A 14,312-nucleotide genomic window follows, 5' to 3' on the forward strand; every position below is an offset into this window, starting at 1 on the left:
GTCTATACAGAGCCTTTATTAGTGGTGATGGTGCAAGTGAAAGACAAAATTCATATTGACTCTGGGTCAAGGATGAACTTTCCACAACTGGCTGTCTGAAGCTCAGCTTATGCCTTCTCTTCTTTTATTTCTAACTTCTAAGTAGGTTGCTTCAGACTGATTGCATGAGACAATAAATATGAACTCAATGTTTTCAAAAACCTGTTTTGCAAAAGCAGAATCTATTTTTTTTTTTTTTTTTTAACAGCAGCAGGACAAGAAAAAACAAGTTGTTGGAAACAGGCAGGAAACCGGTTTTATTCTCCAGAACTAACAGAAGAAGAAATATAAATAGAAAATTAAAGAGTTCTGGGTGTTTGCTTGCTCAGGGTTGTTGATACACCTAAGATGACCCAAAGGAGTAGAGAAAAATTGTGAGTTTAATGCCACTTGAGGTCAGCAGTAGTTTTGTGAGATATATTTACATTTGTCTATTATTTTTGGAATATTTATTCTGGTCACTTGGTCATAGTTTCTCTTTGCTAAGAATGCCATGGATATTTAAAAGCTTGCTATCTGTTGTAACTAATACATTCACTGCTGCTTTCAATGGTTAAGACAGCGACTGCCAAAAGGTAAGAGTTAGGATTGTGCGAAACAGCATAAAGCTTTAAGTACAGATTTCCAGAGTTATGCAAATCTAGAAAATTGAAAGGGGACAGTCTCATTAGCCCAGGCAGTGGTTGGATCAGTTCCCACAAGTGGAAGCAGGTTTGTGCTTGCAGTTTCAAGGAAAGTGAGTTGGTGAGGGACTGGCAACTCAACAGGTAGGCAGTGTCATTTCTAGTGGAAGGCGGTACGTGGACTTGGGATCTGGAAATGAGGTCCAGGTGACTCATATTCCTGAAAAATATCCCAGGATGCTATAGAAAAGGGAGCAGATATTTAGCCTCGTGCCTCTTCCAGTTCCCGGTGGATTCCCTCACCTAAATCACTCAGGGTTTCCCTGAGAGCAGAGATAACACAGCATTCCTCCTGGCTCCTCCCGCAGAATGTCTCCAACCACGCTGTGCACTGACAGCTGTGTGAAACCACGTCAAACCCATGGCCGGATGCAGCGTGGCAGCTGCGAGTGTGCAGAGCAGGTGTTTACTCTGGAGAGAAGATGATCTTTCGCTGCTGGAGCACTAATGAGAGAGGAGCCGAGTGGCTCTTGCTGAAGTGCCAGGAGGCTAAAGGCTGTGGATCCAGAAGCAGTGGATGTGATCTGAGAAGCTGGCACACCTGGCAGAAACTGGGAAGGGCAATGTACACAGGAGGGCAGTGGCTAAAGCTCGAAGGGAAGAAGGGTGGCATGTCCCTTGGGAAATAATGGGCAGGGCTGGAAAAACTGACAGTAACCAGTGGCCTTTTTTGTAGGAGAGAAATATCCTGATTGTGGGTGGATGCACGGCTTCCTTGTTCCACACCCAGCTCTGAGGGTAGCTCCTGCAGTATCCATGGTCTTTTGAACACGCTTGCTGTCCCGAAGCCACACTGAAAGCGGTAAATAAGTGTGCTCCCTTTCAGAACCTCTCTGCTGCCCTAATCCTTACTCTGGAGTGGCTCTGCTTGAAGCTGCAGTGTCTTCCAAAGCCACTTAAATTATCCCTTTCCTCTGACACATGCATTTGTGAAGATGAAGGAATTGGTTAGTAATGCCCAAGAAGTGAAATAATATTTTAGTTAAAATAGGCTTATTGTTCACAAGCATTGTTTCCATGTCTTCCCTCTGAAGTTGCCAGAGCTGCTGCAGCCCATTGTTCTGAGTTCTCCAGGTGCTCTGCAACTCTGCTGCCCATAGCAGCACCGAATGAGTCAGACAGGATAAGCTGAACAGGCTTGAATTTAGACTCATATCCTGGCACGTAGAAGGCGCTGAAAAAGATATTGTGAAAAGGTACAGAATGAAGTTTAAATATATTTTTTTAAAATTTCCATTGCAGGGCCCAGGGGTGGAAGTCAGGACAGGCAGGACTTTTCTCAGGCAATGGTGTCCAGTCTCCTTTGCGGTTGCAGAACTAAGTCACAAGATTCACTCTATAAGCTAAAATGTTTGGATTTTTTGCCTTTAATGCTCCAACCAGAAGGATGTTCTAGAACACAAGATGGTTTGTTAGGTGCTTGTTTCCATTTTCTAGCATAAAAGCATTCACACAGAGTTTTATCCTTGCATTCAACATTACCTTTGAATTCACACAGCATTTTCCATAGTTTATGGCAGATGGCAACCCCACCTTGCCTCAGCTTTCATTCTGCTGCATTAAACAAGCCATGTTCTGGTAACCTCCTAAACCAGATTGTTCTTCTCCTCGATTGTGCTAACAAATAATCTCTGGACATGCTAGGTTAGCTGCCTCCTGCTGAAAAAGGGTGGTCAGAACTGCATGCAGTTTCCCAAGGGGATGGCAGAACCTGCTGGCATGAATACTTCCCTGCCACGAGTCTCCAGTTATGCATCCTAAGATAAGTGTTTGCTTTTCATGCCATTGCATCACATTGGTAATGATGTGCATTGTGTAACTGTTGACTACAATTGCATCTTCTTCTTCTTCTTCAGTCACTTCCATAAGAAGATCCCATACATCAAACTTATTAGTTCATTGCTTTTTAATAGCTTTTTTTTTTGTCTCATCTGTTTGCTGTTTCTTTTGCCAAAATCACTAAAGGAAAATATGAAAAAAGTAAGTTCCAAGAAAATATCCCAGGATGTCATCAGTAACCTCCCTCAGTCCAGTACTCTCCATTCATCTTAACACTGTTTCCGTCTGTGCTTGCACTTCAATTGAAATTCTCCTAAATTCTAGTCTTCTCCAGAATTGCTAATAATTTCCATTTCAGGCACTACACTACAGTCCATTATTCAGTATCAGCCATAAAATATTTCCTTTTCCCAGAACATCAAGAATCTCGAAAAAAGCAGATATCAACTGCCAATAGTAAGCTCACATTTGATCTCACTTACATCCATGTCTTTGTGCTTCAAACTCTCTTTAAATTACCCTTGAGGTGAAAATTGCAGGCCTGCATTTTCCTGGATTACAATTTTTCTTTGCCTTTTCTAAGTATGAAACATTTCTAAGAAATGGAAGAATTATCTCAGCTTTTCTCTAGCCATCTGGTCCCATGTTTACCATCGCAGCTCCATGTTCCACTGCCTTCAGTTTTCAAGTCTCTGTGATCTGAGAGCACTTACAGCTCTTGACTTTTCCAGTACTTCACTTGAGGTAATTTCCACTTGTCCCTCCCATTATTTGCCCTGCCTACCTTCCACAATTAATATTATCACTGGAAAAAAACACCAACAAAAACTAGTTCTAAACATTAGTTTTATTTACTTCATTATGACCCACATTGAGCATAAAAACACAGCAAAACTTGTCTGAGTTTTTATCCAGGTCAAATTCCCCTCAAGTAGCCTGGGCTCAAGCCATATTGTTAGCAAATGAGACACATAACCACGGACGTAGTTATATGCGGTGCTTTTATTTCAGAGCTGGGAAACCAGGGGTTCGCACCCAAAGCTGGCTTCGACCACTGATTCGAACTCCACTACATTTATACAATTTGGTTACATACATATTCATTACGGTTACAACGTATGTATTGCATATTCATCAGATTACACTGATATTTCACAATATCAGTCGGAACACCTTGGAACTACTCTAAGCATGCGCAGTGTCCTCTGGTGGTCGTTCAGGGGGTCTTCAGGATGAAGTAAGGAGTCTTCTTCACCTCTTGTCACTGCACATGCACGCTATTGCTATGTTCGTTGTGAAATCATGTAAAATTCTTGGATTTCTTAGATGTGCATTCTCAGCACATCCTATCCTTTCAAGATAAGATAAGGACTAACTGAGGACTAACTTTCAGTTCTCTTTTTGTATACAACCTGCAAAGCCTCAAGATAAGGTAAGAATCTTGGATATAGTTTACAAAACGTAGTTACAACTGTAACAATATGAAAATGGGTTTACCACCACACGCGTTTCTTAGAGATTACTGATCTTTGGATTTAGATCCTTATTAGGTTTAGAGGAACGGATAAGCACCCCCTGAAATGCCTTCTTGGAAGCTGCTATTTTCGTTCCTCCAGCTGGTTAGTGAAATAACTGGGAAATGCAGAATTCTGAGTTCGGTGCTTAAATCTAGCAGCGATTACGAGTGACCTTGGGCCAGTCCCTTTCACGCAGCTGTGCGTGCAGGAACACGTTACGGTGTTAAGCACCCACGAACAGCGTGCACCCGAAACCGTCAGTTAAGAAGCCGCCGTCTCCCTTTGCTCTCTCTCTTCTCCCAGTCACCACTCCTATCCCAGTATTTCCGGCTTTCCCTCCCGCTGTTCTGCCGCCGCTCCGGAATTACCCGAACACCCACGATTCGGCCCGAGCTGCCGCCAGAGCCGGTCCGCGCTGCCCGCCGGCACCACGGGGACAGGCTCCGCGGCGGGGCGGGGCGAGGCGGGCGGTGCTGGCAACCGATAGGCCAGTGGGCGGGGAGGGGCGGGGCGAGGAGGGCGGTGCTGGCAGCCGATAGGCCGATGGGCGGAGAGGGGCGGGGAGGAGGTCGCGCAGGGGCGCGAGGATGGGTCTTCGCTCGGTTCCCTCAGCTGCGGGCGGGCGCGGGAGGTCCCGGCCGTGCCCCTCCCTGCCGGGAGCAGGTAGGGCTTGGGGGGGCGGCCGCGGTCCCGCACCTTCTGCGGGGGAGCGGGACGGGAGCCGGCGGCCTCCCCGTGCTCTCCCGCCCTGCTTCCGTGCGGGGTGGGGGCGGGGTGGCGGCGCGGGGGCCGCCGCAGCGGGCGGGCCGAGCCCGGCCCTGGCCCCCGCCGCTGCGGGCACACGCGCGGCTGCCGGGGCCCCCCGGCGGGCCGGGTTGCGTGGGGCAGGGCGGGAGCGGGGCTTGTTGGTGCGGTGCCCTGGCGGCTCGGTGAGGTATCACCGAGTGCCCCAGCCCGCCAGGCGGCGGCCGCGGCCGGAACCCCCCGCTCCCTGGGTTCGCTCTCATAACCAGCCCGTGGCCGGGCCGGGCCGGACCGGCGTTTGCTGCGGGAGCTACCGAGGGAAGCTCGGAGGGGCAGAGGCAGCGCGGCCCGCTCTGAAGCTCTGTGAAACTGGCAGCTTCTCCAGACCAAGCGCCGTGTTGCAAGAGGCCCCGCACGCCAGCTGAAGAGGCAGTCTGGGGTGTACATGTGCACACGTAACGTCTCTGCCGGTCTGCTGTAAATTTAATAAAGCCAGCAGATAGTGTATGTGCGAGAGTCTTGCTTTCTGAACTTAGCTTTAGTTCTTGAGCACATATAAGTACACAATAAGTAGTCCATTATATGTGCTTATTGTCAAAAATAACATCACATTCATGACAGCTTCTGCTGTCAGACCCCCAGTGCAATTGTATTTAATACCTTGAAGTGCTTTAGCATTTTACAGCACTTGCAGGAAAACTTTGTGCTGTAACACATATTGCAAAATCTGGAGTACAGGAAAAAGTTGGATCCTGTATTATACAACTAATTTTTTTCTTTAATATATATATGCAGTGGTAGCTCTCTGCAACGTGTGGATATCAGGAATCCTGTAGTTGCTCTTCAATCTTGCCAGCATAAGTGTATGCTTATTTGATGACTCCTTCAAGTTTTCTTGATTTTTTTCCCATGATATTTATATTTTTCATTTTCAGATTGAGTTCAGTTAGAAGAACATATGGCTGTCAAACGGTAAGCGTGGTACCCTGTGCTGTGCTAAACTACTTTTAGTGCTAGTTTGGCAGTACTCTGAACAGGAGATTTCTGTCCTTTCATTTAATTTCTCTAACCATTTCCTGCTGTTTGTCTAAACATCTCCTACTAAGGCAGGGAAATCTTCTGGAAGACCTTCCATTCTGTTTCACCAGGACATCCCACCTGAGTCCACATACCTTGGATATTATTAATACCTCAGGCAGTTTTTTTATGCTCAGAACAGACGTTACTCTGAGCATGATGTTTTTTTCCCTTCCTTTGGAATAGTTTTCAACCTTTTGCTTTCCTTTTGCCTTTCTAGGTATGCGTGTGTGACATTAACTGGTTGTGATATTCTTGTGCCTGAGCTAGCAGGCTCTGGAGGTTTTCATGGGTGCACAGCATGTTGCCTTGACATTGCATGGTTCAGTAATGTGTCATGACTGGTAATATTATTTCTGGATCCAAATTAAGATCCTATGGTGGAAGGATGTGCATGCTTGGGCCAGGGGGTGTTGGCACTCATGTGAACCTGGGAAGTCATTCTTTACAGTGTTGGGTGGGCACATGCATTGTAGCATTTAGGTCTTCATGTCACCTGCCCAATGACAGGGCTTTTTTCCCTGCCTGCTTTGCTTTGGTAGATTGCGTGCTGAATTCTTTTCACTCATGTGACAGGTTGTATTCCCCTCTGGCCCCTCAGAGTAAGAGGTGTCCTGGATACTTGCAAATGCACAGATCAGTCTGCTTTTCTGTGTGCAATAAACAATCTTTTTTGGTATTAATTTTCAAATGTCTGTGTTGATTTCTAGTTGTTGCAGCTTTCGTTATTGTACTTTACAAATCTCACCTCTTCCTGTTGCCATTGGCTTAATCAGATCTGGCTACTTTTCATGGTGTTTCTTTTGTTTCCTCACTGTTGCACTGGCAGCGCTGTGCAAAAAGCTTACAATTGCTTTCCTGTCTTTTTCTGACTTAACAGGTTCAGCTGTCATCTCTTCTACACTCATGCATATTACTTGTTCCTTTGTGCATTTCGTGAGAGTGTCTGATGTGCTACCTGTGCAAAACTGTTGTGGATTCATGCATTTTACAAAGCTTTGCTCTGTTTTGTTTTGTCATAGTCTCTGAACAAATACCAGAAGGCAGCAAATTTATTTCACTCTTGCCCTGCCAAAGAGATTTAGTGACTTGGAGCTTAAGGGACTTTCTAGTCCCTCATATGAGAAAATCGTTGCTGTCATATTTATGATGACTATAAAGCCATTCAAAATGTAAACTCTAATTTCTCCTTACTGGATGAAAATAATAATTGAAATAATTAGTAATATTTTTGGCCTTGTTGAATCTAAGAATGCTTAAGCTGATGCAATTTGATAATGCCATGGGAAGAAATAGTCCTGCCCTTCCCAATGGCCTCTTTCTTGATCTTAGTGTTGTGCCAGCACATGCATTTATACAGTTGCATAAGACTGAAGAAATAAACTAGTTGGAGAAAAATGAGCAGTTTTCATCTGGATCTCTTTTCCAAGTTGAGGATAGGGTGAACTCTTCATGGCGTCCAAGAAGAGAAAGTTTTCATTTATTTATTTCAAGTTTAGCATCTGTTAAAATGATTTTTGTATTAGAATGTAGATTATGAGAGGTTCCCAAATAGTGTGATAAACTTATTTGGGGAAATATTAGAGTAAATCTATTCGCTTAGCTGCTTGTGTGTAGGATACAACCCCCAAAATGAGTCTACTTATAAATCTACTACAGACTACTTTTTCTTTTGCCTGTTTACTCATGTGTATAGGTTAAATATAATAAAACCAAACATACCTTAACGCTCCACGAATTATTTCTGTCAAGCAAACTGGCTAAACAAATTCCTGAGTAGAGAGTGCTGTATAGCAATCTCCAGAATAAAATTGTAGGTTGTCTAGTAGAAGCACTACTTTTACCCTGAGTATTTGACCATGAAAATTCAAGATGCACAATTCCAGTTTTTCAGGTGTAAGCTATACTCTCTGATAGGGCAATAATGCCTGTTTCTATTAAGAATAATGTTTTTTGTTATTTCTTACTGAATTTGCCTGACTAGATGTCTTACAGTGGTAACCAGCTCTAATCTGGTCTTAGTAAGTGAACCATAACTAGAATGTCACTTGACCTGGTTGTTAGGAAAATGTCAGTATAACTTTGTACAGCCATTTAATCTTTCTTCTGTCTCCTAGATTGCGCTAAGGCCTGAAAAGCTGTCTGGAAACAACATCAGGGTGGAGGTTACAACACTGTGGTAAGTGTGCTATATTAAAACATAGAAGGGAGAAGCTGGGAAAGGAGCTGATATGGAATCGTGAGTCCAGGAGTGAATCACTCAGTGATGAATTGTCTGCAGCTTTGTGTGGGAAGATTAAAGTGGTGAGAACTTTAAAAGAGGAGAAGGCAGTAGCTGGTAGCATATGCTTCCTCACTGTGAAGGAAAGGAATATACATGCAGAGTATGAGGAAAGGTAATTGAGCTTCACATTTTCATAAAGCTATAAAATATACCAATCTATTCATTGTCACTGTGTGCTTGCTAATTATAGCATTACTATTTTCATGACTGCTCAAGTGGGAAACTGGGGAGAAATATAATGTTTTCCATTAATAACGTGCAAGTTTAGTGACTAAGTCAAAACTAGAAGTTGGCTATCCTTAACACCATACTCTGCTAACTTTTACTAATTAACTTCCTTTGCTTGTAAGAATACAATAGTAGTATTATTTTATGTTTGCAAAAAGAAAATATTTTAGTCTCATTGCACATTGTATCTTACTCTGATAGGACTGTTCCAAAGTATTTCTAATGAGGCTATTTATTTTTTTTCCTCCTAAAGTGGCTTTCTAGAAGATGACCATAGAGGATCTCCCAGAACCCTCCTTGGAAGGAGATTCCCTCTTTGAAAGAGAACGGTTCTTATTCCCAAATTCTGAAACTTCTGTTACTTTTTCTGTTGCTGCTGCACCAATGCCTTCAGACTGTGGTATGTACTTTTAAGAGAAAATGAATGTCATCATCAGACAATATATTTGAATAATGAATTTTAAGAAAAGCTCTTAATTTATTCCTTATTTTCAGAAAAAGTTTACTGCTTGTTAAATGAATTCTCCATTATTTTTTAAAGGAAATGAAGTATGAAGACCTGTGCATTTTCTGTTGTTTTGATTGCATACATTTTAAATATACTATCTTTTCCTTCATACTGTTTCTTCTGTGCGTGTGGTCAGATGTTTGTAGGTTTTTTACATTTCCATGTGTAACTGGATATTGCGTTAAATTGCAGTATTTAAATGTAGTTAAGCATCTACATCACATTTAAAACCTCTAGAGTTAGGCTTTCTCTCGTATTTTCAGTATGCAAGCAATCCGCTATAGGGGAATATTTCTCTTGGAAGTGTAGATGTTTGTGATGGTAAGGACTGTGAAATGAGTGTCTACAGAAAACTATAGCAAGTATCAGTGATCAGCTTTTGAAATAATGTTGAATTGTCTTCACATGTATAAATTATTATAAAATTTAAAACAGGATATATAATATTAAATATCACTGTAGCTATCTTCATAGATAGCTACAATTTTAATGTCTTTGAATGTTGCAGAAGATGTTAATAGCATCTATATAGCTTCAAAATTAGTCTCCACCTCTGTTTTTCCCATGCATTGATTACAGCAATCAACTGTATTCAGGAAAAAGAAATACACATAATGTAATGTTCTGTTTTTGACAGACTTAGTGTTCTTGAGACCCATTTGATGAGTTAGCACAGGTTGGAAATTTAGCAATTCTGTAGGATATATTTTAGTACATGAACATGTGTTTTTACATGGTTTAGCCCTGTTCTCATAACTTGTCTTTCCTATTCTGCTGTAAGTACTGCTGTGATTTATTCCATTCTGTTTTCTTATCCCTTAGAAAAATTCTCCATTCATCCTTCTTTAGCCGTCGTGTGTTATGATGTCTTCTAACAACACCACAATATCACTTGCTCTCAGACCTGCTCAGTCTATACCTACTTACTGAATAAAAAAAAAATTCCTTTTATAGGAGGTTACTGTAACCTGTGTAACAGTAATATTATGGAGTCTGGGCAAAGAAGGTTAAACCATAACAGACAAAGATTCTTGGTCGTTACATTAAGTGCATTTATTTTTCGTTAATATAGTTGAGCACTGTAATCAATGCATGGGAAAGATACAGGTCAAGAAAGCAATGTTTTAAAGTATTCTAGATGCCACTATTCGTTCGTGGAACTTATTGTTTTAATAGAATTTCTGTAACATTTCTTTGGTTTGCAAACACTACAGCTGATCACCTGTTAAGCACTTAGGATTATTGTTATTAATACTTAATATATTCTCTCATGTTTTTTACCCTAGCATGCTGGTTGTAACAGTCTATTAGAGTTGATTTCTGATATATAATTTGGTTCAGGTTCATAGCTAGAAAGCTTCCTGGTAGACTAAAAAATCATGCATGTTGGAGAAGATGATGATCTTGTTGGCTAGTTGTCTATTTAATTCATAGCTGTCAGAATGAGATCAACTGTGGTTTATGCTGAAGTTAAATATCAGTAAATACATCAGTAGATCGGTGTCAATGCATGGGATGTAGGTAAGAAGCACGTTTTGTGTAGTGCTGGGAGACAAGGGGTTTGCTTTTTTTTATTTTTGTATGCTAGGTACAGGTAAAAATTCATCCTAAATATCAGTGAACTTGTCCTTTTTCATCCTCGTTGGATCAAGGCAATGCAAACTCAAGACAGACAGGAAGTGAGCACCATATGTGCTTTTATCTGTTAATCCAAGCTAGAAATGTGGTATGCTCTTTTTGAGGGAAGGTAATGATGACTCACCTAGAGGTAGTTTATACCATGTCATACACCTAGGTGGTTGATGCTCTATTTTACTTAACCTGTATGTCTGTTCTGAGAGCCTTTTATCTGTGATTGATGCAAGCTGACATTGTACATTTATTTGAAACCTTTTTAAAAGGCAACTCCCTGATAGCTGCAGCGGAGCCAGAAGTTCATTGTTTTCCATGATTCAGTAATTTGCTGATGATAGTAGGTTCTGCTTCCATTCCCTCTCCTAATAGCCATTGCTATCCAGATTCTTTCATGCAATTTTCCAGAGTTTGAAGAAATTCCACAAATTTAAAATACGGTATGTGTATATACATGCACACACATACACCTGTAAGTAATATGAAATACTGTACTTTAATAATAAGGTGTTTTTTACACCTATACTTTAGGTTGCCTTAAGCAACATGAGACTTAAAATCTTAAAAATACATCTTTTTTCTATTCTTGGTTTGGCTTAATTTTTGAAGGTGTTTGTTACCTGCAGCTGCCACCAACTGGGATTGATAGATTCACGAAATACCTCAAAATAGTGGAGGCCATGGAATGCCTTCCTGATTTGTGCATGTGTGTATGTTTTGGTATGCTTTATGTAAATTGTGATGGAAGAAGGGGGAAAATACATGTTTTGCAGTATATGGAGAAATCATGTACACATTTAATCACAGAGAGATCAAGAGGCTTGTCTGTGCTTGGGAACAGATTAGAACCAGCAGTCCTTTGCTAGCTTGAAGGAAGAGTATTAGCATAATCACTTTACATCTCTATTGGTCCTTGCCTAAACTTAAAATCAGTCTTGCAGTACCATTGTATTGGTGACTGATTCACAGCTTTTTCAGAAGTACAAGACAGATGTTGAGTATTAAAGAAAAAATAGACCAGATGCTAAACACAGTTTTCTAAATCAATTCAATATTCTGATTTTTCCACTGTGACTTGTAGTAAAGTGACTCTCTCTGCTCTTCTTTGCCTCTGGGTTTGAAACGTTAGAAGCATGTTAAAACTTACAATTGTACATAATGATTCTTTTTTTTTTTTTTTTTAACAGAGTTTTCCTTCTTTGATCCCAATGATGCAGCATGCCAAGAAATACTTTTCAACCCCAAAACATCAGTTTCTGAATTGTTTGCTATCTTAAGGCAATGGGTTCCACAGGTCCAGCAGAACATTGATATTATTGGGAATGAGGTGAGGTATAAATGGAGATCCTTGAATGATTTCAGTGTTAAAGTGCTATGGTGACAACAAATAAAAACAGTTCAGGGAGAAGCAGAACTAATCATAAATGCAGATACAGTTTCTGCCGTGTAACAAGTACTTACTGATCAGTGCTGTGTATTGCACATGTTGTCAGCGTTCGTTTGGAAAGGGAAAGATGCTGGGTGAAAAATCAGTGCATATGGATTGGTGGTAGAATCACAGAATCACGCAGAATCACAGAATGTAGAAACAATGTTTCTTCTCAAAGCAGTTATTTAGAGACCCTTCACCTTGGTGTTTCAGTTTCATACTTAGCAGCAATCATAAACTCCAATGTCTGACCTTACAGTGAGGCCTGACCTTAAAGGCAATGTTTCCAAGGCACAAAATGAGGTAGGATCTGAAATCTTTTTGCAACCTGCAGTAGGCTGCTTTGAGAAGACATCATGTTTCTAGTAATTCCATCCTACTTTCTTATTTTTCTTCTGGATTACAGGCTTTTCTAGCCAGGTGGGAAGCATGGCAAAGATTCTTCCTGCCATAGTATAACTGGGGACTTTTTTATTTTGGGGTGGAGGGGGGGTGGCAGGATAGGGGAGAGGAGCGGAGGGAGGCAGGAATTGTTGAGACACCAAAGAGCAAGCAGAGAGACTTGATAAATGATGTTGTTTTTCTGTTGTTCAGTTGAGCAGTTAACTTTTCAGCATGTGAAATGTATGTTAGAAGTAATAATATAAAGAAACTTTAAATTCTGTAAACAATGAAGGTTAATGATATCCACATAATACTATTTATTACATTTCTGCATGTTGCTCAGTTCTGCAGTTAGAGTCTATTCTGACAGGCTTCTTTTTTTATTAGCTGTTGAAATGAATCCAGGAGTCCATATATCTGAAATAACTTACTAAATAATACTGATGTCAGTGATATGCTAGAGCTAAAATGTGTTTGTTTTCCACTTGTTTCTCAGATCATTAAAAGGGGTTGCAATGTGAATGACAGAGATGGACTGACCGACATGACTCTTTTGCATTACACTTGCAAATCAGGGGCTCATGGTATCGGTGAGTAAAGAAACATCATTATATATGTAAAAACCCTGACAAAGGCTAATCCCATCAACTATTACAGAATTTTTCCTTGCAGTAGATTATTTTTTAGTGATGGGTTTTATCCCTTCTAGTGGCCATCAGAAAGGAAGATACAGAACTGTGGTGTGGTTATGGCTGTGGCAGTTGGGAGTAAGTTGAGTTAGTGGTATATGTATTGCAAACAATTTTATCAACAGGAACATATATTTAATGTAGCAAAGGCTGCTTCAGACTGAGGCGCAAACTGTGAACTAAGCTATCGACAGTTTTCTTATGTCAGTGAAACCAGAACATTTAGGTGACTGGCTTTCCTTTTTTTTTGTTTCACCCTGATCATGTCAGAAGAAAACAATAAACTTCATTTGCATTATTATGATCATGAGTACTGGAATAAGAGTGTATTTAATTCTGTTTGAACACATCTCTTAGCTTTTCTATGTTGTGCTACTCTTTTGTTGACCGAAACCCAGTTCTCTGAATTTGAACTAAGTTTGAGTGAGGTCTGACAGAGGTTTGCTTTTCTGGGGGCAGCACATCTCTTAACATAAACTTCAGTATCGTGGAGTGTAATTTTTTTTTTCTTCTATCAGATACTAAAATCCTTGTTTTTGATGGGTGACATGTTATTTACATTAGAGATAAACAGGTAGTGTTACTATATACTACAGTAGACATTTCAGCCCTTCATGATAAAAGGCAAAGCTTTCCTGTGTCCTAATCTTAAGAAGAAAGGCATCTACTAGTAAGTGTTCTGCTGTGAGCCTTAGGGGTTTAATATATATTATGGTTACACGTAAGCATGTGCATATTTTTGATGCCATTTAAGTAAATCCCTGATGCACATTTTATGAAATTTGCCTTACAGGTGATGTTGAAACCGCTGTAAAATTTGCAACGCAGCTTATTGATTTGGGTGCTGATAGCAGTTTACGCAGCCGCTGGACAAATATGAATGCCTTGCATTATGCTGCCTACTTTGATGTTCCAGAACTTATTAGAGTTATTTTGAAAAATGCAAAGCCGAAAGGTAGGCATTGTTCCTTTATTTTTCGTGTAGTTGTCTGTATTTTGTTACTGTGTTGACACTAAGCTGGTGCACAGTGGTCTTTAAGAGTGAGGTTTGTTTACCCATTGTATAAGTATTTCTTGTTCTTTTAGTCAGCTTCATTGGTTCATTTTCTCCTAACATTATTTTTCATTGTGGTTTAATGCACCGATTCCATTGCTGTTTTTTAAAGTTGCTAAACTTGAGCTTGGTACCAGATGGTAGAGAAATACCTAATAAAATGGAAAGCAAACAGGTTAATTCTAAGCTGTTGAGGACTATGATAATGTATGCAGAAAAATGAGGATGTAAGTATTCTGGTCAGTTCTTAGGGTTTTTAAGATGC

At 40.7% G+C, this 14,312-nt stretch overlaps 1 protein-coding gene across 3 annotated transcripts in view; it reads left to right on the forward strand.

Moving 5' to 3' along the window:
- The first annotated feature begins 4,583 nt into the window (after window positions 1–4,583).
- CLIP4 (CAP-Gly domain containing linker protein family member 4) overlaps window positions 4,584–14,312 on the forward strand; it is a 32,533-nt gene continuing 22,804 nt past the window's right edge. The window contains exons 1-7 of one of the 3 annotated variants that reach the window (XM_082049143.1): window positions 4,584–4,681; window positions 5,698–5,734; window positions 7,957–8,018; window positions 8,605–8,751; window positions 11,679–11,818; window positions 12,801–12,894; window positions 13,787–13,948. In XM_082049143.1, coding sequence (XP_081905269.1) covers window positions 8,619–8,751; window positions 11,679–11,818; window positions 12,801–12,894; window positions 13,787–13,948 — 529 coding nt within the window. In that variant the 5' untranslated portion in view covers window positions 4,584–4,681; window positions 5,698–5,734; window positions 7,957–8,018; window positions 8,605–8,618. Of the gene's footprint in view, window positions 4,682–5,048; window positions 5,267–5,697; window positions 5,735–7,956; window positions 8,019–8,119; window positions 8,236–8,604; window positions 8,752–11,678; window positions 11,819–12,800; window positions 12,895–13,786; window positions 13,949–14,312 lie in introns of those variants that run through there. The other 2 variants (XM_082049144.1, XM_082049145.1) reach the window with 2 other exon arrangements.

Source organism: Streptopelia decaocto, assembly GCF_964273445.1.
Source record: "Streptopelia decaocto genome assembly, chromosome: 3".
Classification (NCBI taxonomy): Eukaryota; Metazoa; Chordata; class Aves; order Columbiformes; family Columbidae; genus Streptopelia; species Streptopelia decaocto.